This window comes from Anopheles coluzzii, chromosome 2 (genome assembly GCF_943734685.1).
Source record: "Anopheles coluzzii chromosome 2, AcolN3, whole genome shotgun sequence".
Classification (NCBI taxonomy): domain Eukaryota; kingdom Metazoa; phylum Arthropoda; class Insecta; order Diptera; family Culicidae; genus Anopheles; species Anopheles coluzzii.
Window position 1 is genome coordinate 118,764,900 of NC_064670.1, and position 27,036 is coordinate 118,791,935.

Here is a 27,036-nt window from a genome sequence, read left to right on the forward strand (position 1 = left end):
ACATTAAAAAATAACATTAAAGAACGTTATTTTAGTAAAGAATAGCCAAAACTCCGTAAAGAAAATATTAAAAAGGCAAATGAAATGTGAAAAGAAAACATCATTTCAAAACAGCAAAAAAAACGGGGCAAAGGGAGGAGAACATTCCAAAGGACAAGAAGGATTCAACAACAGCCCAAAAAGAAAGGATGGTAAGATACATCGAACCGAAATCGCCCGAGGATAATGGTACAAAATGTCAGCGGCTAAGCAAACCCGACCAGAAAAGGACAGGGAAAGGCTAGAGTTTTGTACGAGCTTTTCCAACACACGCACACACACTGCACACATCGTCAGCTGTGAACGTTTTTGCCCACCGCCGAACGCACCAGAGCATTCACCATTCACGAACAACGGCTGCACTGGAAAGCTTACACAACACAGCTGTAGAGAGTCGGACGTCGAAAGCACGAAAAGGTGTAAGCTTCTCTCCTTTCCTTCCACTACTGCTCTTGAAGCTCCACCGGAAAAGGACACAGTGTGAAGGTAAGACGGAGGTAAGACACGGACGACTACGGGCCACGCGCAGACACACCGTATTTCCCGCCAGGAGCTCGCGCTCGGGAGCAGCGTGTTTTCAGTCGGCTCGTAGGAAGTGTCGCATGCAGGCGTGCTGCGCCGTACAACAACAGCGAGAAATATTCTCCCAGAGTCGGTTTTCATGTTCGGTTTTTCGTGTGCAATCCGTGGTGCGCGCTCGTGCGGTGTTGCCGACCATTCCGACACAACAGCGACCACGTGCGGGTGCGTTCGTTTGCTGGGTGGAAAGTACATTGTTTACACGCGTGAATGTGCAGCAACAGTGTATATGGTTGCTCAGAACGTGCAGAAGTGTTTTGTGTTGCAGTTTTTAGTGATTTTGTGAATCTAATACCAAAGCAAAAGGCCTTTCGTTGCGACAAAAATAACAATCAATCGCGTATGTAATGACAAATTTAATAAAAGCGTTGGTGAGGCCCAATTTTAATACTTTATTCAGGAAGCCTGTGTAACGTGATTGGGGGTTATGGTGCTTAAAAAAAGATAAAAAAAAAGATGTACACTATGGGACAAGCCCTAGAAGGTTTGTTGTGGTGCTAGCGATTGCCATCCCAACGGGGATTGAGTAGCAATGATTCGTTGCAATTGGACAATGTCACACTACGTCATCCAACAGAGAGAAAAAAAAACACACACACACGCGAGCTGGGAGTCCCTTTGGAGTAGAAGAAGCGACACGCCAACGTCGATGATACTACCGTGAGCCTTTTCTCGCGGGTATACTTGACCTTCCCCAGCCCTGGACGGAGCACGGCGGCCCGATGCAAGAACCTAACCGAGCTTTGCGTCAGTTGCCGGTAAACTGGAAGTGCTGACAAACACACATACAAATGCCGATCGATGACAATTCCATTCCATTAGAGGAAGTCATTGATTTGTGCTTCTTTTTAGCTTTTAGCTCACCCGCTATACAGTGCTCAAGGCAAAGAGGGTACCGCGCGACTTTGCGCCTTTAATCGCATCGCTTTCTCCTTCAACTGAATGGTTGAGTTGAATGAACGGGGAAGCAATGTTCACTGTTATAACACCACCACCATCATCCCTCCCCATTTGGCCGTTTTTCGGTCGGTCCAAGAGACGGTCCGCTCTTCCGTCTCGTCATTAGCTGATTGGGCTTCGGACAGTGCGCGCCGTCTTTCCTACAGTGAGGTGCAAAACGAAGACTCGTAAGACAGCGCGCAACCTTCTACACGCGATTAACCATTAGCCCTGGGGGTCCTGCTTACACACTATCATCAAAGCATTTTCGCGCCATTTAATCGATTCGGTAGTAGTGGTAGTGTTGGTTAGTGATGTTCGAAGAAAGCGTAAGACCAAACATTTGCTCCGGGTTCCGGGGTGTTGTGGCTTTTAGCGTGGAAGTGGCAGTAAACAGCAGAGGGGGGAAATGGAAATAGCGGTTGCCGATGGTACCCCTCGAGGGCAGATCACCACCGATCATAGTGCAATGGAGCAGCACAGCTGACACAAAAGGAAGTGTGGTCCTTTATTGCGTAGATAGTGGTGCTGCTGGTAACGCTGCCAGCGGGGCCGAAGACAGATCAGACAGCGTGTGGGCATATAGCGTCGTGCGAGCGGAAGTTTTCTGCTGTTTGCTCTTTGCAAACACTTTGCAAAACAAAACCACCGCGACAGCAAATCTCGTGTGTGTAGAAAGGAGTCTATTCTTCCTCTAATGGATACAAACTGTTCGATTGATCCGTGTTCGGTGATGTTAGGGGAGACGATGAATTGATTGAGTGAAAGTGAAACGAAGCAAACAACAAACTTCTAACGGTTTTGCGGGACACGAAAAGAGCCTGACAGTGTGCCTTGTGTCGGTGTGTGTCTTGTGGAGTCGAATACGACACTATCGAGGAGTCGATGATTGCATTGTCAGTTTGATTTGTTTTCCATTTCTTCAATACAAAAGTGCAATGAGTGAGATATAGACGAGTAAACTATTATTGGAGGCCAAAAATAGAGCCAAAGTAAGCAGGGATAATCCTTCTAAATCCCAGATCCTAATGAAATTAGACCCCTTGGAAGTGTTCACATCAAAATTCTCGGCGTAAAGAGATATCATGGGTGCTCTGGAGCTCCTGCCAGAGCAGCTTAAAAGAAGTACAAGTAGTTTGATTGAGTTATAATAACTTTGACCGACAGAGAAAGAACTCTTCCCCATTCTTCTCAGTCTATCTGCAGGAAAGTGGATGTTACTACTCTACTTGATTGAACCATTTCGGGAATGTTTTAATCATTAAAATAACCTCATTTCCCACCGATCAAGCAGTTTGCATTTTAATTGCACCAATGTTTCACCGTGCAATGCAACCGAAAGCTCCGAATCGCCAGGGCTTGTAGCGGCACAGCCAAGCGGCAAAGTAGTGTCTTGGTACCGAGCGCCCACAGCAATCCACTAACGAATCGCGTCGTTCCGCGTTAATCTGTTTTTCGCGTGCCAGTGCCACACCTGCTTTTCTAACAAGAGCTAAGCATTAAAACCAGTACACTACAGCACCGGTGAGTTATAGGCAGCTTTACGGACCCGCGGTTTATAACTACTGCTACTGTGTACTCTTTGCCAACCAAACAAATCGCGCCGCTTATCGATAGCGAGGTATGTAGTATGTTCCGAATTTCTCGAAACCACCGGCCGCCTCGCGCCGCGGCGTAATGCTTCCGGCTTCCGGCGGTGCGGGTGCTTTCTTCCTGTATGTGACCTCTATTTTTCCTACCCGTTTGATATGATGGATAGCATTGCTGTGAGCAAGGCGTCGTTGGTAAGTGCCCACCATCACCGCCGGACCACACGCCGGACATACATCAGTCTTGCTGTAGTGTTTCTTGCTGCATTAAAAGCGAACGAACCTCCAAAGTGACCATCTATTTGGGGACCTTCTACACACACGGGACGGGGCGAAATGGGCAAAATCACGGGAGAAAATAATGGGTTTCGTAGCGACATTCTTCAAAACAAAAGGTCTTACCCAGTTGTTGGCACTTGAAATGGTGTTTATGTCAAGGATTTTCGGGGTGGTAGCTACTTTTGCCTTGTGACGCATCGAAAATTGGGCAGAGAACGGGTGGTCCTGATGGTCGTAATTTGTTCATTTTGACAGAAGGATGTCGTAATTAGTGCTTAATTTTGTCAAACATGAAGTAACGGAATAGGGGGGAGCATTATGAGTTAATCTTTTGGATTTTGGGATCAATCTACAGTGACAATCATAAGTTTGAATAACGTTCTACTTTAAGGTCATTGAGGTCAGATTTTCAGAGTAGCAAGAGTGATTTAAAAGCTCTAAAATTAATAAAATCTAAATCTAATAATCTAAAATCATCATAAAGATTGAAATTTCTAATTAGAATAATCTTCCATGTTTTGCTTTGCATTTAGTGACTAGCGTATAAGTGTTTAACCAACGAATACACTCTCCCATTGGCACCTAGTAAATGACTTGCTAAACCCTACAACAAACATTAACATAAAAGCATGAAAGATTTTCATCTAAACGAATCGTTTTCCGATCCGTATCTATTATCACCTAGCCTCAAATAAATTCACCGTAACCCTCGCCCCACGTCCGGTACGCTGTGTCTCTTCGGTGTCGCCCGGACACGGATAAGATCAACAGGAACGCCACACGGGCAGTTTTGCTGCCCAATCGGGTGCATTATGCATCGTAAATGGAGCTATGAATGTGATTAGCATTTTTATGCCATTTTGCTGCTCCGAACGGCAGACCGACCTCGAAGCAGATGGATTTTCTCGTTACGCTGCCAAACGGTGCTAGGTGGCGTACTAAGTGAAAGTGGAGCGCCACAGCACGTACCGTGAAGTGCAGAAAGGTCAGAAAAGGCCCGTTGGTCTTGGGGTGATAGTTTTTCAATTTTCCTTCCTTTCTACTTCGCTCCAGTGACAGTGACAGTGTTACGCTCGCCAAGCATAAGGCAGTTGTCCAGCCGTTCAGTGAAACATTGGTGAAAAGTGCAATGATTTCCAACCGTGACAGTGCCCAACAACGCAGACCGCACAGAGTGCACAAGTGAGATAAGTGAAGCACAAGTGAGTGAGCAAGCCAGCGCAGCACCATTTTTTCCCTCTATCCCGAACGGAATGTGTCGAGGGGTAGCGAGCCGGTAACGACGCCGGGCCGGGACGACGAAATCGAACCGAAAGTGCAAACGCTGAATTCGTCGGGCATGTCCTTGAAGCGGCTCGCCGTCATATCGGCCGTCGGTTCGCACAACAGCTTCAACAATCAGACCATCTCGTACATCAGCTCGTACAGTGGGGCGAGCGGGAGCGTGGAGCAGGGCGTCATCGTTGGGCACGGTTCGGGCGGGTCGGGCAGTCTGCGCACCGGTGGCCACCACCAGGGACTGCAGACGATGCGCCCCGGGGCGAATCTGCACGGCAATGTTAACATCATGCTCGGCGGGTAAGTTTTGTTCATCGATTAGACATTATTACTACAAATGATTAGTATATTTTACTGCTGCTTTGCAAATGTGTTATTGAAAGTGAAAAGTGTGTATTTGATACATTTTTAACGGGTAAAAATGTTAGAAAATAATTTTGCATCATTAGTAGGCTTAAATTCCACATTTTATTCAAACGACTTTAACATGATAAGTGACGAACCCTCTTACTAAATTATTTATTTGCAATGTTTTTGTCTTAGATTACTATTCAAAATTGACACGAAAAAATGCAAAAAGCATAAGCTTAAAGAACTACTCCTCTTCCAACAACAAGCAAATGATAACGTCGATATTCATCATTTTTATTACGCCCATAATTGTAATACCAATCCCCTATAAAAGACAGCGCCATTCCTCTGCACAACAGTCCGGAACTTTACCAAAGGCCCGTTGTAAATTACTACAAAACACACCTCACTTACCCCGACCACCCGGCCCAAATAATGGCACACGCCTAGGCACCTCCAAACCCCGAACCACCGTGACACGACGCTAACTCGATTTCCATCAAACGAAATCAACTTTTACCACTACACCCATCGCTGCTTCCCTTGCTTCCCCTGCAGTACCCTTCTCTCTTGTTTACACTCCAGCACACTCCATACCTTGCACACACACACTATATGGGCGCGCTCTATTTGGTAATAAAATATCGACCCAACACAGCGTTCACGCGCAAATCAACCTTTTAAACAGTGCCGCGGCAAAAGGCCACCCTTTGACCCCGGTATAGTAAGGTATTAAAGTAATTTATTCACTTTTAATTTCACCAATTAGCGAACATTTACATTTCGTCCACAGTGTGGCAGTGTCTTTGCTGGCAGCTAGTCTAAAGGCTTGCAGCAAGCTCCCCCCTTAACGTCGGCCCCGAATGCCGCCTCATTTTAAGGCTCGCGCTGTGATCGTGGATTTATGGTTTGTCTTACATTCTTGCACGCGCTTCTCGCTTGCCAGGCGCGCTGAGCGATCGTTGATTGGCGATTGCGTGCAAATAATAGTGCTACACATGTAAAGCATAAATCAGCATCAGTGTATCACAGTTAGTAGCTCCTTTTCGTTCCTTGGAACCGAAACGAAACAAGCGACTAAGCTACGGTGATAAATCATGCCGATTAGAATCTAAATTACTGCTACAAAATGTGACGATTTGTGCAATGTAGCTGCTGCTGCTTAAGAAATGAATAAAAGCGTGATATTCAAACGATTATCATAACGCAAAGACGGTACATAAAGCACATACACACACATACACGATAAGCTGTCTCGCTTGTTTGAGCTTGTTCTTTTTTCTAATAACTAACAACGCCAAACACAAACAAAAAAACCCCACACCTAAGAACGTACGTGTCGCGAAGTATGCAAATTTGCCCAGCACACGCTATACTGTTGTTTGGCAAGTTTGCAGACAGAATGTAAATGAGCAACAAAAGGAGTAAGATGCCATCAACACTTTCACTGGAAAAAGCTCTCTATGGATTTCCCTTTTTTTCCTAGTGCCGTTCAATCGAACAGGGGCTGGATTATTTGGATTTGGCAAACCGTTGGCAATTCCCCCATTGACAAGTCACCACCCATCCCCGTTTACTCCTTCGGGCTGTTGCCAAAAATGGGTGAACTTTAAGCATAAACTTGCTACCGGCGCGTTCGCTGCAATCGTTGCCCGTTTAGTTCGCTGATAGTTGATATGGAAATGGCGCAGATTTTACCATACGGACGCGCCCCAACAGTCTCGATCGCGAGAGGGGGTTGTAGAAGTTGAAGCCTTTTTACGGTGAGAAAAATCTTCAGCTCGGTGGTTTCGTTTCCAATCGACCACCTCCTGTGCTTGCGTATGCGAACGGGAGTCGAACGGAAAAAAGTAATAGGTGAGTTTGATCATTCGTAGCACGTCCCGATAATAACCAAATCCCGTTCCCTTTCTCCCGTACACTGAGGGGCAGAAAGTGGGGGGAAACCCATGGGGAACATTTTCCCACACCTCTCCCCGGGTACAAGCAATGGGTAAGATTGACATGTCATCGGCACAATGGTGGTCGTCGTCGTCATCGCCACACAACAACCGATCCATTGGGCGTTAATGGGACGATGATACGGTTTTCTCGCGCGCTCGCGCTTTTCCCGGACCACTCTTTTAAGGCCACACAAACACACACACACACACTGAACAACAAGAAAGCTATACGTGAACGGCGCGGCAAATCAGACATTAAACACGGGAGACGGGAATGGTGAAACGACAGAACGGGACACACGCAGGAGCAAGAAAGTACGCGCGGAAAATTTCCAATTCATTGCTGCCTGGGGCAGCATAGTAAACATAGAGATATGTGTATAAATGTGATTATGATGAGAACGGAAATGAAATATCGTCTTGCTTGATAGCACGGGGAGGGGAGGGGGGAGGATAGGGCTTTGCTTTTGTTCGCGAAGCATGGGCGAGGTGCAATGCATTGCAACATTTCGCGCGAGTGCGCGTCGGCGAGAACGAACACACGGTTTTGTGGAAAGGAAAACGAGATTGGAAACCATAGTTTGTTATTACCGCTGCTCGATTACGTTCGATTGAGCTGGTTTCTGGCACGTTTTCTCTGCGTATTGGTGTCATAATGATAACACGGAACGAGGTTAAAAATATCTAAAGCATGATGTCTACGATGTGATGATACTATTAAGCATGATTTAGTGAAGCGAGACGTCATACTAGTGTATGATAAAATTAATACCAGAAGTATCCTTATTCGCAGAGAAGATTATAGAAGACGAAATTGTACAAGAAAACAAAAAACAAATATGAAAACTCTAGTCCCAAAAAGCATAACAAAAAAACGAGTTGAAAAAGAATAAGAATCAGTGTGAAAAAGGAGCGGAAAAAAGAATGATGATACAAAAATAAATAGAAAAAAGAACAAAGAAAACAGTTTAAGATACAGTAATAAAAAAGACGTAAATCGATGGTAAAATAAAGTAAAGTTAAAGTAAAGTAAATATAATAAAAGTAAATGGAAAAAGAAACAATTTCAATAAAACAATAAAATAAATAAAAAAGGTAAAAATTTGCAAAGTGATACAATTTGCAAAATTGTCTACAGACTGTAGTAAAACTATAGGTAATTAAGCACAGAAAGGTATCCAAAAACTAGTGCTTGCATCACACGCACGCATTAGACGGGTTTGCATGACGTTTTATTCCATTTTGAAGGAGAATTTGAAGCGTTTTCTCCAATTGACTTTCTATCCAAGGAGAGACAAATAGTTAAAATCATACGTTTGTCGTCTGTATTATGATGAAGGCGAATTACTCGCTGATTAAGTTAGTTTTTCACAGTTACTAGTGGCTTGTTGTCTATCCAATACAGACATAGACCAAATTCGTCTATCCAATCCTTCAAAATTGTGACAAATTTCAAAGCATTTTGGACTCATAGTAATCACTTTGAAGTTGTCCAGGACGTCCCTCATTACAGCGCCATTAATCCGAGGCGCAATTGTTTTTCTCGGTCCCCACCCCCTCCAAACTGTCACACAACTTCATCCCCATCCCATTGTTGGTCCCAGCAAGCACCACCGTAAATGAAATGCATCTTTGCAACGAGATGCAGCGACCACGAAGCTTTGATAAAAGCTATCAACGTTCCCATTACGATTGCTTTCCTCTCCACAAACCCACCCCAAAAAACTGACAGCAGTTTGTATCGCCAGAAGAAGACAAAAACAAAACAGGACGGAAGCAATCGACTCCTTCAAAAGCGGTGGAAGGACAGATCTTTTTGTGTTTGTTTTGTTTCCCCTTTGCATAAAAAAAAGATTAACGATACCTCTGTCCAACAACGGCACACAATGAGGCACACAATGAGGTCCTTCTTCCGATTGTAGGACACAGTAGCATCGAACGCATACCACCCGCCTCGTTTCCTAATGACTCGGGAGGTGTTGATGTAATACTTGCACCGAAATCCACCAACTGAGACGCGGCGACGAACCTCAACGCTCCCAGACGGCCCCAAAGTTCAAAGAGAGGCCTAGTAATTTTCGCCCTCCCCCGGGAAGCCCATTACCTCTTGCTTTCGTCTCTGCTGCTTCCTGTTTTGTTCAGTTTAATATTCAAACGTATCGCAGCACACCGAGAAGGCTAGGAAACAGCTACACCTTTGTGTTTGTGGCTTTTTCTTTTCCTGTGTAAAGTAACAGCAGCAAAACAACGGCACAGAATGAGCGCAGCAAATTGCAGTCACCTTCGCACATTCACCACCGGAAACCGTTGCTCCATCTCTATCGCTCTCTATCTAACACCCATCAAACCACCCATTCCGCCTACCGCCAGTGTCCTTCTGGTGTCGCCTTTGACATCTCGTCCCTTGACAATTATACAAATCGGAAGCATATTGTCGGATGGGCTGGCGCTGACTGCTGGTGACATCATTTTGTGCATTCCAGCTGCGCGAACCACCCACCCCGCAACCCGCACACAAACACAGACTCGACATTTGCATAATGCGAATGCAACATCATCCTTGAGTGATTCCTTGCGGGAAGGCTGCAACCAACTGATGAGATGGTTTGTGCGACCGCAATCCCGCCACTCGCCGGTGTGACACGCCACCAACACGGAAGGAGCGTGTTGTGTAGAGGCGACAACTGATTTCAGCTTAATGTAACTGGTACCACTAATGAGAAGCTTGCCGGTGTTGCCGGTGGGTCGTATGGAAAGGAAGCAAGGAAAAGCTCTTTTTCAAAACGCTTGGGGAAAATGTCAAAATATTCCTTCTTTTGATGATGTTCCCTTTCCAAGTACTTTTCCAAACACTGCACATGATATTTGAAATTATTTTTGGAAAAAGCTGTATTATTTTCATTTTTTACCTTCACACACACACATCACGTCCACGCAAAAAAAAAAAATAGCCGAACGACCGACCAGGCTTGCCGAGGTCACCGAAGCAGCGGCACAGGAAGTGATTTCGCTCTGCAACTTTATAATTACACTCTCTTGACATGTAATTTAGCTAAGGACCGGTCGACACATTTTTCACATCCGCCCGCCCATTTTCACTCCCCGGAAATAGTAAAAAAAAGAAGAAGTACAGATAAGACCCACCACCAGGTAGGGAAGGGGAAAGAAAGCAAAGACGGGAACGTATCCTGCGGGAGGATTGCGCGGGCACAGGAAAATATAGAACACATCCTGCACCGTTCTCTCGCAGCCCATCGGGACCCGGCCCGCTTGCCGATGGTTTATGGTTTGCTTCGATTGCCCCGGGCTGTTTGCCTGGCATTTCACCACGGTTACCACCTTTGGTGACTGAGTGCAGCACACCCAGGCGGTGGCCTTGCCAGCGCCCAACTCATCGCCCATAAGTGCAAGCAGGTGATGAGTGGGAAAACGGGTGGTGGCTGAAGTTTATGTTTTGCCTCCTATGGCTAGCGCCGGCCGATAAAACGCTCCCGCTCCCGGATGTATGCAGTTTGTTGTCAAGGGTCGGGGGTCGCTCCACCTTCAAGCATGAGTTTCCTGAAAAGGATTTTTTCTGTCCTCCAACAGTTTTTTTTTCCTTCTAAAGATTCGGATGGAGATTCTTACTATAGAGTGAAAAAAGCAGATTGCCAAAAGGAATTACGAAAATATTGCAATCATTGGACAAAGGACAAAAAAAAACTAATCGAGAATCGTTCTCATTTAGTGCAGTGTCCTGCCCCCACCCGGAAGTGATAACGTCGCGGTAAAAACTCTTCGTTTATAGAGAGTTGCTGAGAACAGGCGAAGCAAAAAGTCACACGAGCCAAACATGTCGGTTTGAAAGAAATAAATGAAAATTAGAAAACACGGAATGCACCAACCTCTACCTCTCTCTAGCCAGGTACCGTACGAGAGCAAGAGAGAGAGAGAGAGAGAGACTTTGCCACTTATTTTCACGTCACAAACACTTTTTCAAACTCACTCGCTGTGTTTGGTCTGGTAGAGAAGGAAGGGGGGAAGGATTAAACCAGCTTCTTCTGCTTGCAGCCGGCACAGGTCGACACAAGGGCTGCTACACGACACGATAATCACGAACGATTCGATTAGACATAATTGAACTAGTGTGTTTGCACACGAACGATTTGCTTTCCGCTTTGGCGCTGGGGCGTTTATCCGATCGTTTGCTATCAATTAGGTGATTTATCTTCCATTTACAAAGAGCACACGAGAGAGTGCCAGGAGCGGTGGCTGGAAGTTTTGCTGCGAGAAGGAACGGTGTTCTGTAGAAGGAAGGCGTATTAATCGTTGTTTGTATAAGCTGGATAAGCACAAACGATGATTTATGTATATTATTTGGAAGTATATCTTCGCTTCAAGTTTTCAATAAATTAAACGAATGAAAAGAAGCAAATAAGAAAAAGTAAAAGTCAAAAAGTTAATAATGTAAATGAAAATAACAACAAAATCATATTTAAAACAGATATAAATAGACACAAAAAAAAATGAAATTCAAAAGAAAACAGCCATATAACAGAACAATAATACAAAAGCAAATAAAACAAATCAAACAATAAAATTAATAAAAAAAAGCTAATTTCTTATACGAAATGAACATAGCAAAAAAACATAAAATCAGTAGAGACGAATACAATATAAAAATTAAACAAAATAAGTCAAGTAAAAACAAGCCAACAGCTCACCATAAAATGCTCTCAGATATGATAAAAAAACCAAACACATTTTCCCTAGTGTTTTGAAATGTTTCCCTCAATCAATTAAGTATCGTGTCTCGTGCAAATTTTAAAACGCTTTGCCCGCAAGCAAACAAAGAGACCGTGCCCTCGTACCCGCAGTGAAAGTAAAAGCTTTGACACGCTTGTAAAATAAAAGTTTTTCAAAACTTTTGGTGCAAGTTGGAGGAAGTTTTTTATTGTTGTGTTTGCACCCTCCGATTAGAAGGATCTCGGACGGCTTCACAAAAGAAGAGCTTGCCCCAAAACGGCTTAGCGTCTAGTGAGGCACACCAAAAAAGCGAAATGAAGTTATTTCAACGCAATCGACATTTTCTCGTGTGTAAGTGTGTATAGTAGTGGTGTTTTGTTTTTGAGGGCTATTTTTGGCTATTTTTAGTAAAGCTGCTCCTTCCCTTTTTACTTGCTTTTGCTAAATTCCTTCCAATGGGAAGGTGTGGTTCTTTCAAGGGGCCGAAATTCCACCAGCAATTACCACCACCAGTGGAAGAGAAAATGGAAAACAAGCCTCAAGGTTATACTTCTGCATTTGACATTGGCCTGTCTTGTGGGAAGATCATTTAATGTCCTTTTTCTTTCTGTTTTTTTTTACTATCTGCCATGAACGCTGCATCACCAGCTAAGTTTACTGTTACAAATTTGTTAACCAATTTTACCAAAGCAATCCAACGAGAAGCTTTGTACATTAAGACAACAACAGCAAAGAAATTGTTTCCACTCTTTCCGCGTCGCAGGGATTATGTTGTACCGCAGTTTTGTTTTTTTTTTTCGTTAAACAAAACCCTTCAAAACCAAGTTTCTGCAACAAGTTTGTGCGCTTTTTTGTGTTGTCTTCTCCCTTCTTTATGTCCTTCTCTTCAAGAACGACCCAACACCGAACTCAATTGCAATTTCAGAAAAAAAAATATGAAAAAAAGAAGTTTGACGAAACCGACCGTGCAAAGAAATTAAAATAAGGAAAACAAGAACGACGCACACCATTCGCAAGTGCACTGGAGTGTGATTGACCGAAAATTGTTTTGCTAAGTATCGCTTAACAGGAGAGGGTTGTTCTTCCGCTTTCAGATTAGTTCTGCACTATTTGCACCGTACAAAAGCGAGCGGAAAGCGATAGTGAGATTGTTTGGACAGCGGTCTTTACAAAGCACTTTCCTTTCCTTTCTTGAGGACTTTAGTTGGAATCGTTGAGTCGGAGAGACACGGGACAGACATTTGTTAAACTGGTATTAAACACAAAACGATACGAATTACATTACTATGTTGCTAGATACAAATTCAAAACTGCAACAGGGAAAATAAACATTTCATTTCTAAAAACATTATTTTATATTTCACAATGCAAGTAGCGATTCATTTCCATCCTGCCAGATCCTCATTCACAGCAATATAATGCAACGAGCGATATGAAAAACAAAAACAAGCGTTTCCCTTACTTTTTCTCAACCTCGCGTTTGACCGCTACAGCCACTGGCTTGTCCTAGAGCAAGCAGGGGAAAACAATAAAATCTTATTACCTGTCACAAACAGTAATGAATTTATGCTGCAGTTTAGATTATACTACGCCAGCCCCATCATCTTCGCAGTGAGGTTTATTCATGTTTCATAGCAAAAATAATTGTTATTTGTCTGTCGTCACAATAAAACCAGCAAAAGCTGCTGGAAGAGCCTTTACTTCTTATTTTTTTAAAGCAGATTCTACGTGTTTTAAAGGGTAAAAAACCTTACAAAAATATACTTTTAAGCAAAAAAGACAACTCATAGAATTATTCTATTATTTGAAGCATCAAACCCTTTTCAAAGTAAGCCAACTGAACAAGACGGGATGCAAAATAATGCTAAACACAACCCCCGTTGTTTCAGCCACAAATAGCAACACGGGCACACACAATGGCAATCCATTCATAGTTGCAAAACAATCATAAAGAAATGTATTGTACATTTTCCTACCATTACCATACAACAGGGTCTACCATCAGCACATGATAGACGCGTTCTCCATGGCGCTGGCAGCCGGCAGTACGGTGGTTGGTTATTGTCGTGACAAATAATAAAACTCACCTTGTGTACATTTTTGTGCCCGACCTTGCGACATTCTTCGCGGTGCACAACAATAAGAATGCTAGACCATTTTTGTCAGTTCGTGACAGAATGCGCACACACACACATACCACCCACACCACCCAGGAAAACCGATAAACGCATCATTTGCACTTGCGGTGACATGTTTACACAGTTACAATACTCGTAAAGATTAGAGCTTTTCGAATCGTAAACATACCACAAACGACCGGCTCTTCTCGGGGAGTGGGAGGGTGGAGAGGAGGGTTTATTACGCGCCAAGTCGCACTGCGAAAAAAAGAGGTCATCAGTGGCCATTTTTTTCCTTCTACATTCTTGCTACGATTGTGGATTATGCGCCTTTTAAAGCGCCTTTTTTTGTTACTCTTTGTTCGGCTCGGTTTGGAGCTAGAAAACATCCAAAAAGGTCCCGATAAAAGGCTCAAAAAGCAAAATGGTGATACGATTCACGGTACAAATCCTTATCGCGGCTGTAAACTTTATTTTATTCACACTACGAGCACTGGAAAGTTGTGCTTCTTGATCGTTTTCCCCATCTGCCTCACTGCGCCCTCAAGAAGCATCTTATCCTTCTTTTTTGTTGTGTCACTTTATTGATTTCTTGCAATTTTTATGACCATTTCTAAAGGCTTTCGACAGTGAAGTGAAGTAAATTTTAAGAGCTTCACACTCTACCAGTTTGAAGGAGTCTTTATTCCATAGTAAATGTCGCTAGAATGGTTTCTAAATAAAGTGTCACTACGCACCCCGAAAGAACGATGCCGGTGCCGTGACCAGGATATATTACGTCATCACTTAAGCGGCGCCGTCAAATCACGCCACATTTTAAAGCATCTTGCTTCTCTTTTTTCGTTTTCTCCAATTCCTCTTTCCAGAGCGATGCTATCGGTGGTCATCACGGTGGTGTGCTTCGTCTGCTACTGCTGCCATCGGAACATAAAGAAGCGCTCCAACTCTCTCTACCGCCAGCAGTGGCTCGACGCGGACACTAACATGGAAATCTACAGCGTGGAACAGGTGCGTAGCAACTAGCAAAGGGGTTTTCTGGGTAGTAGTAGTAATCGCTCACTAGCAACGATCAAACTGAGGTCGTGAGGTTCTATTTAAAAGTGAAAATACGCTACAGAGAAAACTGTCCAAAGTGCCAATTTGCGCTTCGCCCTTTCCCGACACGGTAGTTGCAATAACATCCACATCGTCGTCGACGTTAGCCAGAATCGAATAAAATCAATCGCTAGATGGACGGTCTCCGACATGCCGGCTACCACCACCACGTCCACCGTCCAGAAACCGTGCGGTTAACTGGGTCAGCATCGCGCGCGCGTGATATTTTAGGATCCATTAAACATTTATAATCGCCACTGCAGGCCCGAATCGAACACCCCCAGCTTATCCCTTCCCCCGCCCCCCGAGTAAATAGCAAAATGGCAATGGAGAAAGGGGAACCGATTGCTCGCTTTTTGAACAGATTCAAGAAAGTAGGATGGAAGAAAGCTTTCCTTTCGATCAAAAGACTTGAAAAGGGTGCAAACTGCGCGTGTAGGTGTGTGTGTTTGATTGTGTAAAAATCGATACAAAATTGCAGATGATTACATTACTCAGCCCCATAACTCCACCCTCCTTTAGACGCTTCGAGCAAAGGGAACTAAGCAGTAGTTGTTTGCCCTTGGCCTTTTGTGACGGCGAGAGCGCTGCGTTCCTGGAAAAGGGAAAAGTTTTCTACCACACGAAGGCACCCGACCCGATTCATTATAAACGATTGGCGTGATGTAACCGAACAGTTAAGTGTGCTTTTGATTGAGTATGCGACGTAAAGCAAAAACTAAAATAGCTATTTAAAATCGCATAAAAAAGGGAAGCTAAGAAAGCACAAGCACGAAATGGAGGTACTCGGCACATAAAGGGAAATAAAACAGAACAAAATACATCATTATTTAAATCAAAGAAAATTAACGTTGCATACAATTAACGCGGGGGAGAAAAAACAAAGAAACATTCCTTGGAATTGATTCATTTTGCGAGCGGAATTTCCTTTTCACACGAAACCGTAACAGTGTGTGATCCCTTTTTTCCCTTTCCATCAAAGCGCTACCTAAAACCTGAAAAGAAGGCAGCCCAGTTATAGCGTGCAGCCAAAGTAAATATAAGAACCATACAGGGTTTTCCAGGTGTTCTCATAGTTGTGGGACACTTCCTTGACTTTTTCTTATGGGAAGTGAACTTCCTTGATTGGAAATTGGACTCTATGGCCAGACTCATTGGACATTGAAAAACCCCTATTGGATTTCTCCAAAAAGGGTGCTGTAGAGTCCAATTCCCATTACATTAAATTCATTTCACGTAAGAAGGAGCCAATAAAGTGTCCCACAGCTATGAGAACTCCTGGCAAACCCTGTAAACCAGGAAAAGGCCCTCCTCCCCTTCTCCGAAGTGATTTCGATCGAAATGGACGATAAATCCAAACAGTTCCAAACAACGAAACGGCACACAAATCACTACCATCGAAGCACACAAATACACACACACACACACATGGCACACGTCAACGGGAAAACGGTCAACGGGCAGGAAAGCAGGAATCAGCCAGTAGGTTAAATATTCAATCAAGTAATCGAATAATCTTAATCAAGGAAGTTAAGACGACGCATAGCTTCTAGCGGTTAGTTTCTTGTCCTCAAACGAGATCTCCTACTCTCTTTTTCTTGCCACCCCAAAAAAAGACAAAAATCCTTCATCCCTCCAAAGAGCATAAGAGGGCAAGAGCAAAGAGAGAGAGGGTAATGAAAATTAATTGCCCTGTTTACGACAAGTGTCCCGGTGTATTTCATTAAGCTCGCGTCTTCAGAACGCCTTCCCACTAAGCGAGGAGCGTAACAGAGAGTCTTACCAAGTACACCAAAAAAAGAAAAAAGTAGTTTAATTAATTTATGTGCATCACAGAAACTGTCCGCAAACACACCAAACCGCCGCACCGCCAGCCGTTGGTTACTTTCCGCCTCTTACATTGGATGGTTGCTTTCGCCTTCTTTTTAACGCCCTGTCATTTGGCACCTTCCTTTGGGCACCTTGCCGATGTAGGACGGGTCGAGGGGGGGTTAGATTGAGGTGAAAGGTGCATCTACGCTACGCTGCACCTTACACTCTTCATTAAGTGCAGCAGCTGGCGGGCGCACAAGCGAAGACAAAGTTGTTGAAGTTGGCGCTCTTTTATTGTCCTTTTTTCTCGGGTAGCTCTCACCGAGTCTGTCATCGTGCAAAAAGATTAAGAATCTCACTCAGCTCCTTTTTACTTGCTCTTTTCATCTTCCCCCCTCCCCGCCACCACAGTGCTACGATCCACCGCCGAACGGGACGTCGTCGGGTGGCTTTTTTATGGACGGCAGCAGCAGCACGGCCGGCGACTATCAGTCGCTCCCGACTATGATCACCGCCAGCGCGAGCGCAATAAATCATACCACCGGCCACCATCATGCACAGTATCCATCGTACCATCAGCAGCAGCATTATCATCAGCAGCAGCAGCAGCAACATCATTACCAGTACACACCGTACCCGAACGGTCCACCGCCCTCGTACGATACGGTGGTCGCCCAGGACGAGCTGCTGGCATCGCGCCGCAAGCGCGCCTACGATGCGCTCCCCGCCGACGACACACACCACACACAGGAGGAGGAGGAGGAGGACGTTGGGCAGTCGTCCTCTCGCCGCTGCTCCAACCACGAGCTACACGAGTGTGATAAACAATCGGTCTGTGCGGACGGTGCGACACCGCTTCTGCTACCGAAGACATCCCGGCCGCCCGGGAACGGTGACGTATCGGTAGCGTCAATCGTGCGCCGCCCTTACAGCGATGATCCGGATGAACCGACGCTCTGCCGCAGCGTCGTCGAACCCGACTGGAGCGAGGAGGGCGATCACCATCGAACGAGCTGCAACTGTCCCGCGGTGGTGGCCACCAGCGGCGGTGGCGAAGGTTCCATTGCCGGCCCGCCAATTTACTGTCGTAATTGTGGTTACTTTGTAGCGACCGGCTCGCCAGCGCTGGAACGACGGAACCACCGTCGCAGCCACCGACGGAACCTCCCAATCGATCGGACGCGTAACGAGACACTCCTAGTCGATTATGAGACTTCAGCCAGCGACGTTGTCAATCGAAACAATGTCACCGATGATGGCGGTACCGGCCAGACGGTGGACACGGTTGACATTGACATGCGGACAACAATGCAGATGGTAGCGTCGTCTTCGACCGGCCCCTCCGGACGGTTCGATACGATGAACAACAACGCCAGCAGCAATAGTGCGGCTAATGAAACGCAAAGCTCTCCAGCTGCAGCGAATTTATCCACCGCGCCACCACCACAACAATCATTAGCCAGCACGGTAAGCAGACGGAGCAGTAGCTTCTTCGGTGCAGCAAACAGTGCAAATAATAACATCATTATCGATTGTTCGGTGGTGATTCATGGTGACGCTGCTCCCGTGACCGGCGACATCATCCATCAGTGTCCAAACACGTCCAATCAGTGTTGCAATCAGCTCGATAGTTACTTACAACCGGGAGCCGGGGACAGCAACGGCAACACCGATACGGCCGTAGCGCCGGTCCAACCCGCCGCCACGGGTCCATCGTCGTCCGGATCGCCGGGCAGTTTGCTGAACGAGAACGGTTTGGTGCGGCTAGACATGAGCCAAATCATCGACAACACCGGTCTACCGACGTACGAGGCGGCCTTAAAGCTCGAGTCCAGTGGGTACGTGTAGAACAACGGAAAAGTAAAGCACACACACACACTTAGGGGAAAAAAACAATTGGAACACCAAAACAACACTTCGAAAAACACATTTTAACAAACACAATTTAATGGCCTTTTAGGGAGTAGAGCTTCGTTTTGCTTGTTGTTGATGTATAGGAAACCTCTTGCACCCACAAAACAAGTATAGCATTGTGTATCACCACCCTTCAACTGTGTGAAGTGGCGGCCATATCTTATCACATTGCGTGAATGCACATTGGTGGTAGCGCCCGCAACAACTCCCGCCAGGCAGTAGTAGAAAGATTCTGAATTATTTTTTTGTGAAATATGTAGTGTGTGTGATGATAGGGTGTCTAAGTCCAAACGAATGGAAAGCAATCAAGACGCAAGGCTGGGGAGTTTTTACATGATTGAAAGGTTTTGGAAAGAAAGGGAACTACTGGTGGAAAATGCTTTAAGACTGTGGCTTCACTCCCTCATAAAGAACTTTTCACAATGAGTTTTAGTGATGGTGTTAAGATTCTTGCAAGAAATGATAAAACAATATGTTAAATGTATGTTTTCAATGAAGAACTTGATGTTAGTAGTTGAAGAATAAAGTATCCTTTTATTTGGAATATCTAAAGCTCTACTATATTATGCTGAGTTCACGTTCTCTTTTGACCGATCACTTAATCAAGACCTTTAGATAGCAATTGTTGCCGTTCTATTGCATCTAGGCCGTATTGAAAGAGATATGGCCGTATTTGAGATATAATTGGAGATACCGATAAGTTCCGAGCACTACAGCAACAGTTTAAGGCCACAATGCAGTTGTAGCTTCGCCTAGATGTTCATCGAAAGGAACGGTTTTAATTGCAATTAAACTGATCAATTCATCAGACAAGCTTCCTTCGAATAATTGCTTCTATTTTTATAGCCTTTAATGCACGAATTTGATGCAAGAGCATTCAAAAGGATTGGAAACAACCTTTGTTGCAACAGTTGATACGTATTGTTCTTCCAGAAATAGGCAATTAAATTCGTTGTACATCTCTTTACTCAACTGCTGTTGCCCGCAAGGTTGAGAAACGACCATTTATAATTGACTTATTTTTTTGCAAAAGAACCTTGAAGCACTCTCCAATAAACCTTTCAATTGTGTAAAGGCACCTTAGTATCCTGCCATCAAACTTCATGAAAGTAGATTAAGTCTCATATTTTACGAAAAACAGCGCCACAGCGAGTAAGACAGGGCCAAGAAAGAACAGGGAAAGAAAAAAATACAACCAGGGCAAAGAGTCGTAGGATTACAAACAAAAACCACCACGTTGGGGGTAGAGAGGGATGCATCAGACAAGGTTTCAAACCCGAAAAAAAACAAACAAAACAAAAAGAAACCCATCACCATATCGTGTATCCATCATCCATCATCGATTCAACAAAAGAAAGGCTTTAATGTTGTACTGTGTAGTACTGTAAAATAAATGTATAATGTTTCCATACTAATAAAATGTACTAATAACTGTGTGTGGGTGTGGATGTGATGAGGAGGATTTTGTCTACATTAAACAAGAAAATGGTAAGTAAACAGGCAAGGTAAGAAAGCATAATTCTGAGTAGCAAAATACAAACACTAAGAGAACTGGGTGTTATAGAAACTACTTTCAATTGATTAGTAAACTATCTACACTAGCAGCCTCTCTCACTCTCTCTCACTCTAGCTCCCTCTATGTAGTATGTGCTCTACATCTAATTCAGTAGTGAAGCAGTTAGCAGAAAGCAACGTTTGATTCATCATCATCAACATACAGAAAAACTCACTTGATTTAAAAATGGCACCCGCTCATCGACACTGTGGTTCCCCAGGAGGGCGAGGGGAGTATGGCTGGCTCAACTATTGCCGGAAGCTCGAATAAACCACGCTAACACACACGCACCGAAACCGGCGAACAGTTGATGTTGCACTATTTTTGCTGCTGCTGCTGCTGCTGCTGTTCCACTAAAAGGCACCCATAACATTCATAAGACCCTGTCGTGTGCGAAACACACACACACACATACGTCAATCGGCCAGACGGACACGACGTCCGTCGTACGCGTCTGTGTTTCGGTGGCCAATTGAACTTTGTCAACCTTCCTCCTGGACCTGAACCTCACGCGAGCCAAAGGAAGGTTTGTCGGGCCGGCGACACACTCACTCGGATGCTCCCCCGGGAGGGTACGCTCGGCGGATGTGGGATGTTGTGTGTGTGTGCTGTAATTAAAACAAATTAAATTAATACATGAACAGAAAACTGCAATGGAGCGTCGTACAGTGTGGGCTGTTGGAGTAATTTCAATACAGGAAAATAAATAAAAGGTCAACTATTTAACAACTTCTCGTCCCAACGCTCACAGCGCGGCAAAGTATGTACCAACAATAGGGGAAACCCCAACAACCATTTGGTGATATTTTGTTTCCTCACAAACAAACGGGCAGTTTGATAACGATGGAGCCAACCATTCCACCAGCTCGACCAATGAAAAAAATCTTCTATTTTTATTTTTATTTGCCTGCACATTACTACTCTTATCTTGCAATATACCCAATTGCATCATACACACGATAAGGCCGCAAAAAAAGCAAACAGCTTTGCCAACTCGCATCCCTCAAACAGCTGCCATTAAATGGGGCAGAGCGAGCGTTGTAGCAAGTTATAGCAATCGTTAATCGACCTTCAAAACGGGTTTGCTGGTAGAGGCCATTGCACGGGGTTTTGCTACCTCTCTTTCTCTCTTTCTCTCTGTCCATCTCTTCGTAACAATCAGTGCAATTGTTTGCGAACAGCACAGGAAATCAAGCATCATGTTCGCAACTGATTTGCATTAGATGTGACACACGTTGATGCTGTTTTTGTTTTGCCTGTGAGAACATAAGGCAGCGCCTGCACCACTGGATGTTTATCCTCTTTTATTATGAGAGGTAGTGAATGAATAAATCAATTTATTCGTACCTTTTATACAACATTTCGGGGGACAAATCGGGCAGTTAAAATTTAAAATAATAAAACAAAAACAATTACTAAGCAACAATTGTAATTTAAATGGGTTACCAATAGTCCAAAATATCCAAAAATTAAAGAATACTATCCCCTAATATCTGTTTTATTACTTTATAATTTTCTGGACAGTTCCCACGTTCGAAAGTAAATATCGAAAAAAAACAGAAAATCGAACAAAAACCTTTTTCACACATTTTCCCTCCCTAATGACATAATAGTGGCGTAAAATGGCCCAAAATTGGTTTACCTAAATTTCAATTACGGCTCAATGACTTGAGTGGCGTAATCTGTAACAACCCAACTCCACCCTTACACCACAATGCTTCTTCCCTTTCCATTATTTGTTTGCTCCATTAAAATGCAGCCGAACAATCAAAGTCCGATTAGCCCTATCGACAATAACCAACGACGACGAGGACGACGACGACGACAGCGGAAACAAAATAAAAATGCCAGCTGAGTGGGAGGGGAAAGTGAAACACCAACTAATGATTATTTATATGCCACATTGTAAACACACTTTTATCCCACTACTAGGTAGCCGTGGGAGCAATACAAAAAGAATGGTAGGATTTTCACGAATGATTAAACTGCTGCTGGCTAGCACAAGTAGCCGTCGAGCCCCTTTTCTTTCCATCCATCGGCGAGGGGGCTTCGTATGCCATATTGTGCTTATTACTGGCCTCAGATGTTGTTTGTTTGTTTGTTTTATAGCCCGTAATGTTTATTAACATACGCTGGTCGCGGTCTGTGCGCGTGTGTGTTGCGCTAAAAGGCACGCGCGCGCACACTCTCTCGATGCTAATATGCAGCGGATGCAGGGGCACGTCAACCTCCTACTTTGTGGTGTGACTTACTTCGTACCCTAGCATTCAATGCTGCAAACTGGCCCCCAAACCGACTGGCAAGGTTATGTGAAAATTGATCTCCATAAAAAGAATGGACAAAACACGCTGTCTCTTGCAGCAATGTTGTCGTTTTTAGCAGCTTTGTTTAGGTGTGGGAAAATGCATCCAAAATTTCCCCTCCCCAAAAGTGTGCACGCTGCTGTGTAAATTGGCCAAAAAAATGGTTTCGACCCCAAAACAATAGTGAACAGTATAACATTACGTTGACGTACACGGAAGGACAAACCGCGCGCTACTGGCGTGTGCATTATTAAGCAGTAATGCAGTGGAAATGCAGCAGACCGCTGACAGGTCGTAGTCGAACCCGGTGGTGGGAAATAAATAAATAATAAGCAATACAAAGAACAGAGTTGGTAGTCAATTTAAAAATATTAACCATTTTTTAAAAGCGTTTTCGATTAATAGTAAATTTTTAAAACCAAACGAAAAATTCTATAGACTTTTTTTATACAAAAATGAATACAAGTTTTAACAATAAACGAACGAATCGATATTTTCATGAACCAACCGATCGATACATATGGCAGTAAAACGACCACAGCTCCGAACTTGCCCATAGTCTCATGACAAAGCCTGCCGACTGCCACACTACAGGGTAAGTGGGTTCGAATCTTTAATCCTGCGAATCGTTTCTAGAATGAAAAAGAGCGTTTTTATCCACATAAAACTTTAACGTAATCAATAATGTGTTGAATTATGAGAAGAATAATTATGCTGAGCTTCTTCAAATGTGTTTAATTTAAGCATTTGAACACTTAACATAATTTCTCAAAAAAGAGTTAATTTCCATTTCCAAAATTCTGTTCATTTATGCCTTTGTTCTGTTTCAATAAATGTCTATTTGTTATTGAACTTTTTATTTGTGTATAGCAGGTATCACTATTCTTTTCTTGGGCGAAATAAGGTTAGAACCGTATCGCTATTTATAAATGTCGAGTAAAAGCAATCATTTGTAGGAAAAAGCTAACACCCTCCCAATTCTTAAATAACTGCATCCATTCAACCTATTCAAGCCAGCGTGTACAGCCTAACCAGCTGCCTAAATAGCACCGTTTTTCCTTCGATCCAACGAACCAACAACGGCACAGGTTCACACAGGACGCCACAAAACACGAGCATAAACAAACTCGCTCGCTCGCTCGCTAAACAGGTCACTCGCAACGACACGTTGGCCACAGAAGCTGCCAGTCCCCCGGGGGCGTGGAAAGGATTTTAAAATTTGGGACACACCGTGACAGGGTTTTGTGGATTAAATGGGAATGCCCATGTATAGTGGGTGGCCTGTCTGTGTGTGTATGTGTACGTACCCTACAGAAGAGCTTTTTAGAACCTTAGCTCGGTAGTGTTTTCCTTTCGTTCGAACAAAACTAAACATGTCGTAATACCACCGGAACAGCATACCCTTTTTCCCCCTGCCTAGCCGGTGTGTGTTAGAGGGCGATAGTGTACGACAAGCCCGGTCATACACACACACACGGAGAGCATGAGTGCATGAACTTTAAACAGGATTATCTCCTGTTTGGTGAAGCGTGGGTATAAGGAGCCATTTCAATTATCCAAACATGCCTCCGCACCGGAAGAAGGGAAGGGAAAGATCTCTTGTGTGTGTGTTTGTATGCGGTTGAAATTGAATATTAGCGTAAAGACCGGCATTGTTAAAGAAGCTATTGTAAACTATTCTTCTCTTACGGTTCGAAAACTGACCCAACCCCCCTAAACTGAACCCTTTCAACTGGCTTTATTGGTGTATGTTGTTCTGGCCTTTCCACTATCCAGTCTCGTTTTGGGGCTTGAGACAGCCAACCCCACCTCCAGTAAAAAGGAAAGAAAATAAACTTTATTGATTTAATAATTCCATTTCCCTCCCGTTCGTCTTTTGCTTCTTCCTTTCTCGTACGACTTTTGCGCCTTGGTAACGGCGCCTCCTTCGCATGGCCCGATCGATTTCTCGAGCGTCAGACTGAACACGTCCCCTCCATCCCCTTTTGTGTTTGTTACAACCCTCCTTACCTTGTTTCCACAATCCAGCGGGTGCTTCGATGTCGGTAGCGGTTTTGCTTTTCCCCCCTTTTACACTAGCTTTTCACTACATACAGTTTCTCTATACAGAGCGCTACACTACTTTTCCCTTGCACCTGAAAGGAACAGCTGAGAAGTTACCGGAACGTAATAGTGCCACTTAACACACTACACTACACCACACACACACACACACACTTGCGAGGAAAAAAGGCTGCACTAGAAACGGCCGGAAGTGGAAATAACGGGGAAAAGGCTTATTAAATCTCTTTTTTCTTTTTCGCTCACTCACTCACTACAACACTACACACACACACTTCATTTGCTCATTCACACTCACTCGGCACACTTTGATTGATTTGTGCTTGACGGTGCTCTCTGTACACCTTTTGCATACGCGGTTTTTTTTTCTATTGCGAACGCAGGGAAAATTGGCCGATGCACTTCGGTCGCTTCGTTCCGTTCTACTGCGCTCGTTCGGCAGCTGCCTTCCTCGCCCGGTTTTGCAATCGATGGTGTGTTTTCTTTCGCGACTGGGTGCACTTTTCCGAACACGAACGCTCTATCCCGTTCAAGCCTTGCTCTGGTAGACAGGCCTGCTAGTAAAACAAGCCTCCGAGGGGGTTTCCCCTTCAATCGGTTCACGGGTGGATTGTAGAGTCGGGTGCTGTCGTCTCGGCGCAGTACCGGCGCCACCCAAAACCCTATGATTAGGTCGAACTCGGGGGGGTTGAGTACACTTCCAGCCAGTCACACTCACACACACAGCCACAGTGCCACCGTTTGCCGAAAGGGTGCTGCCGGTTGCGCGCGATTTCCTTCGCTCCGAACCGAGAGAGCCTTACTATTATACTACTGGCGGGTGGATTGACGGTCGCTGCTGCCAACCAGCCCCAAAATAAGAGAAATTATGTGCAAGAATATTATTGCTCTGCTCGTTCCAAATTGCTCACCCCTCCTTTCTGTGTACACTTGCCGGGATTGCCTACTTTGCGGCCCGCTCTTCTCAATCCTTTCACGACACTAGAAGTGGGGTTTTGACATTTGTACTTCACGCCTGCTTCGTGGACGATGTATAATTACACTCGCGAGGAGAGCCAACACACACATACACACACATACACACGGTCTATTCGGTATGACACAGATTCTCCTCCCAGGGCGGATGAGATGCTGTTCCCTCACCCGTTGCATCAGCAGTAGCACCAGCCGCAAACGAAACCTTCCCAATTGAGAGCACAGCGGGGAAATGGGGTGGAACGGGTTTTGCGAGGTGGTGACTGCAGCCACAACACTTTCCTTTCTACCCTTACCTGGTACCTCTAGCTACTGTGCTGCTGCTGCTGCTGTCGCGTACCGTCGTCACAAAGTAATCGATATAGCGCGCTGTTTGACGGACGGCACCGCAGAACCCCACGTACAAACGCACACATACACAAACAAACACTCTTCAATCGTCACGCACTGGCCGAAATCACGGCAACCATCATCGGTTGCTGGTATCGCTGCCTTGCACACTGCCCAGCACGTACCGCCCTAATGCTAATCTTTGCGCGAACCCAAAGTGCGACACAAAGCACAAGCAACAACAAAAACAACCCCCCAATGTCGCACGAAAAGAGCGTGAGCGTGTGTGTGTGCTTCGTATGTGTGTTTGGTGGTGGTGGCCTACCTTTCTTCACCGCACCGAAGAACACTTACCGCAGCTGTGAACACTCTCTGTACGCACCAAAGATTACGAGCGCCGCGCGCACTGTGTGTGTTTGCTGCGTGTGTTTCTTATTTGTTTGTTGAAACAATTTTCGATCGGTATTTGTTGCCTACATTTTCGTTTTTCCGTTTGCGATGAACGGGCGAGAAGGAAAAAAAACGTAAACAACTGTGTCTACAAAGCGACCGCTGCAGTGGCGTCTACACGTGTGGTGTCATTTTGACAGCATAGGCTGCAGCGGCAGCAGCAGCAGTAGTGGCGCACTGCGTTCAAACTGACAGCATGGTGGCAACGGGTTTGTGCAAAATGGGAAAAATGTGCTCTTGAAAACAGTTTCTTCCGTATTTCGGCATCTTACTCTCAATAATTGACTTTTTCTTTGGAAAACAAATGGAATTCTTTTGGCAGAAGTATTCAAGCAGCTGGAAAAAGTTCAAGATTACATTAAAGTAGAGAGAGATGTACAAAATGTTCGAGAGAAAAAAGACGGATGCTTGGTTCGAGAATAACAGATACAGGAGAGCGACAGATTATGGGATCAAGGAAAGAAGACGAGTCAGGCAACGTACGAACGAACATGAAATCTATCTTAGTTGCTCGCAACGATATTGGTTTAGCCGGAATCATTTACAGATAACTAATAAATATTAATTGAACATATTAAAGTTGTAATAAAAATTGGGCCGGTCTCACGGTGCAGTTGTCAACTCGTACGACTTAACAACATGTACGCCATCAGTTCAAACGTCGAATGTACCGTGCCCCCATATGGAGGACTAACTAAGCCT

General features: G+C 44.6%; 2 protein-coding genes across 18 annotated transcripts in view; one reads left to right on the top strand and one right to left on the bottom strand.

The window, feature by feature from the left end:
• The window catches only part of LOC120947909 (probable beta-hexosaminidase fdl), a 359,113-nt gene that overhangs the window by 12,608 nt on the left and 319,469 nt on the right, over positions 1–27,036 (bottom strand). For 2 of the 13 annotated variants that reach the window (XM_040363733.2, XM_040363731.2), the window contains exon 1: positions 24,529–25,843. The exons of 2 other annotated variants lie outside the window; for them this stretch is intronic. The gene's annotated coding sequence lies outside the window, so the exon portion shown is untranslated. 9 more of the 13 variants (XM_049607862.1, XM_049607857.1, XM_049607861.1 and 6 more) reach the window with 9 other exon arrangements.
• On the top strand, positions 80–19,212 carry LOC120947911 (uncharacterized). Of its 5 annotated transcripts, XM_049607871.1 has the most exons (5): positions 80–958; positions 4,479–5,003; positions 14,706–14,847; positions 17,158–18,213; positions 18,337–19,212. In XM_049607871.1, the coding sequence occupies exons 2-5, from the start codon at positions 4,765–4,767 to the stop codon at positions 18,592–18,594; spliced, it is 1,695 nt and encodes a 564-aa protein (XP_049463828.1). In that variant the 5' UTR covers positions 80–958; positions 4,479–4,764; the 3' UTR covers positions 18,595–19,212. The 5 variants fall into 5 exon arrangements, with proteins under 5 accessions (XP_049463828.1, XP_049463825.1, XP_049463824.1 ...); XM_049607868.1 differs by having other exon boundaries at positions 82–989; positions 17,158–19,212; XM_049607867.1 differs by having other exon boundaries at positions 82–958; positions 17,158–19,212.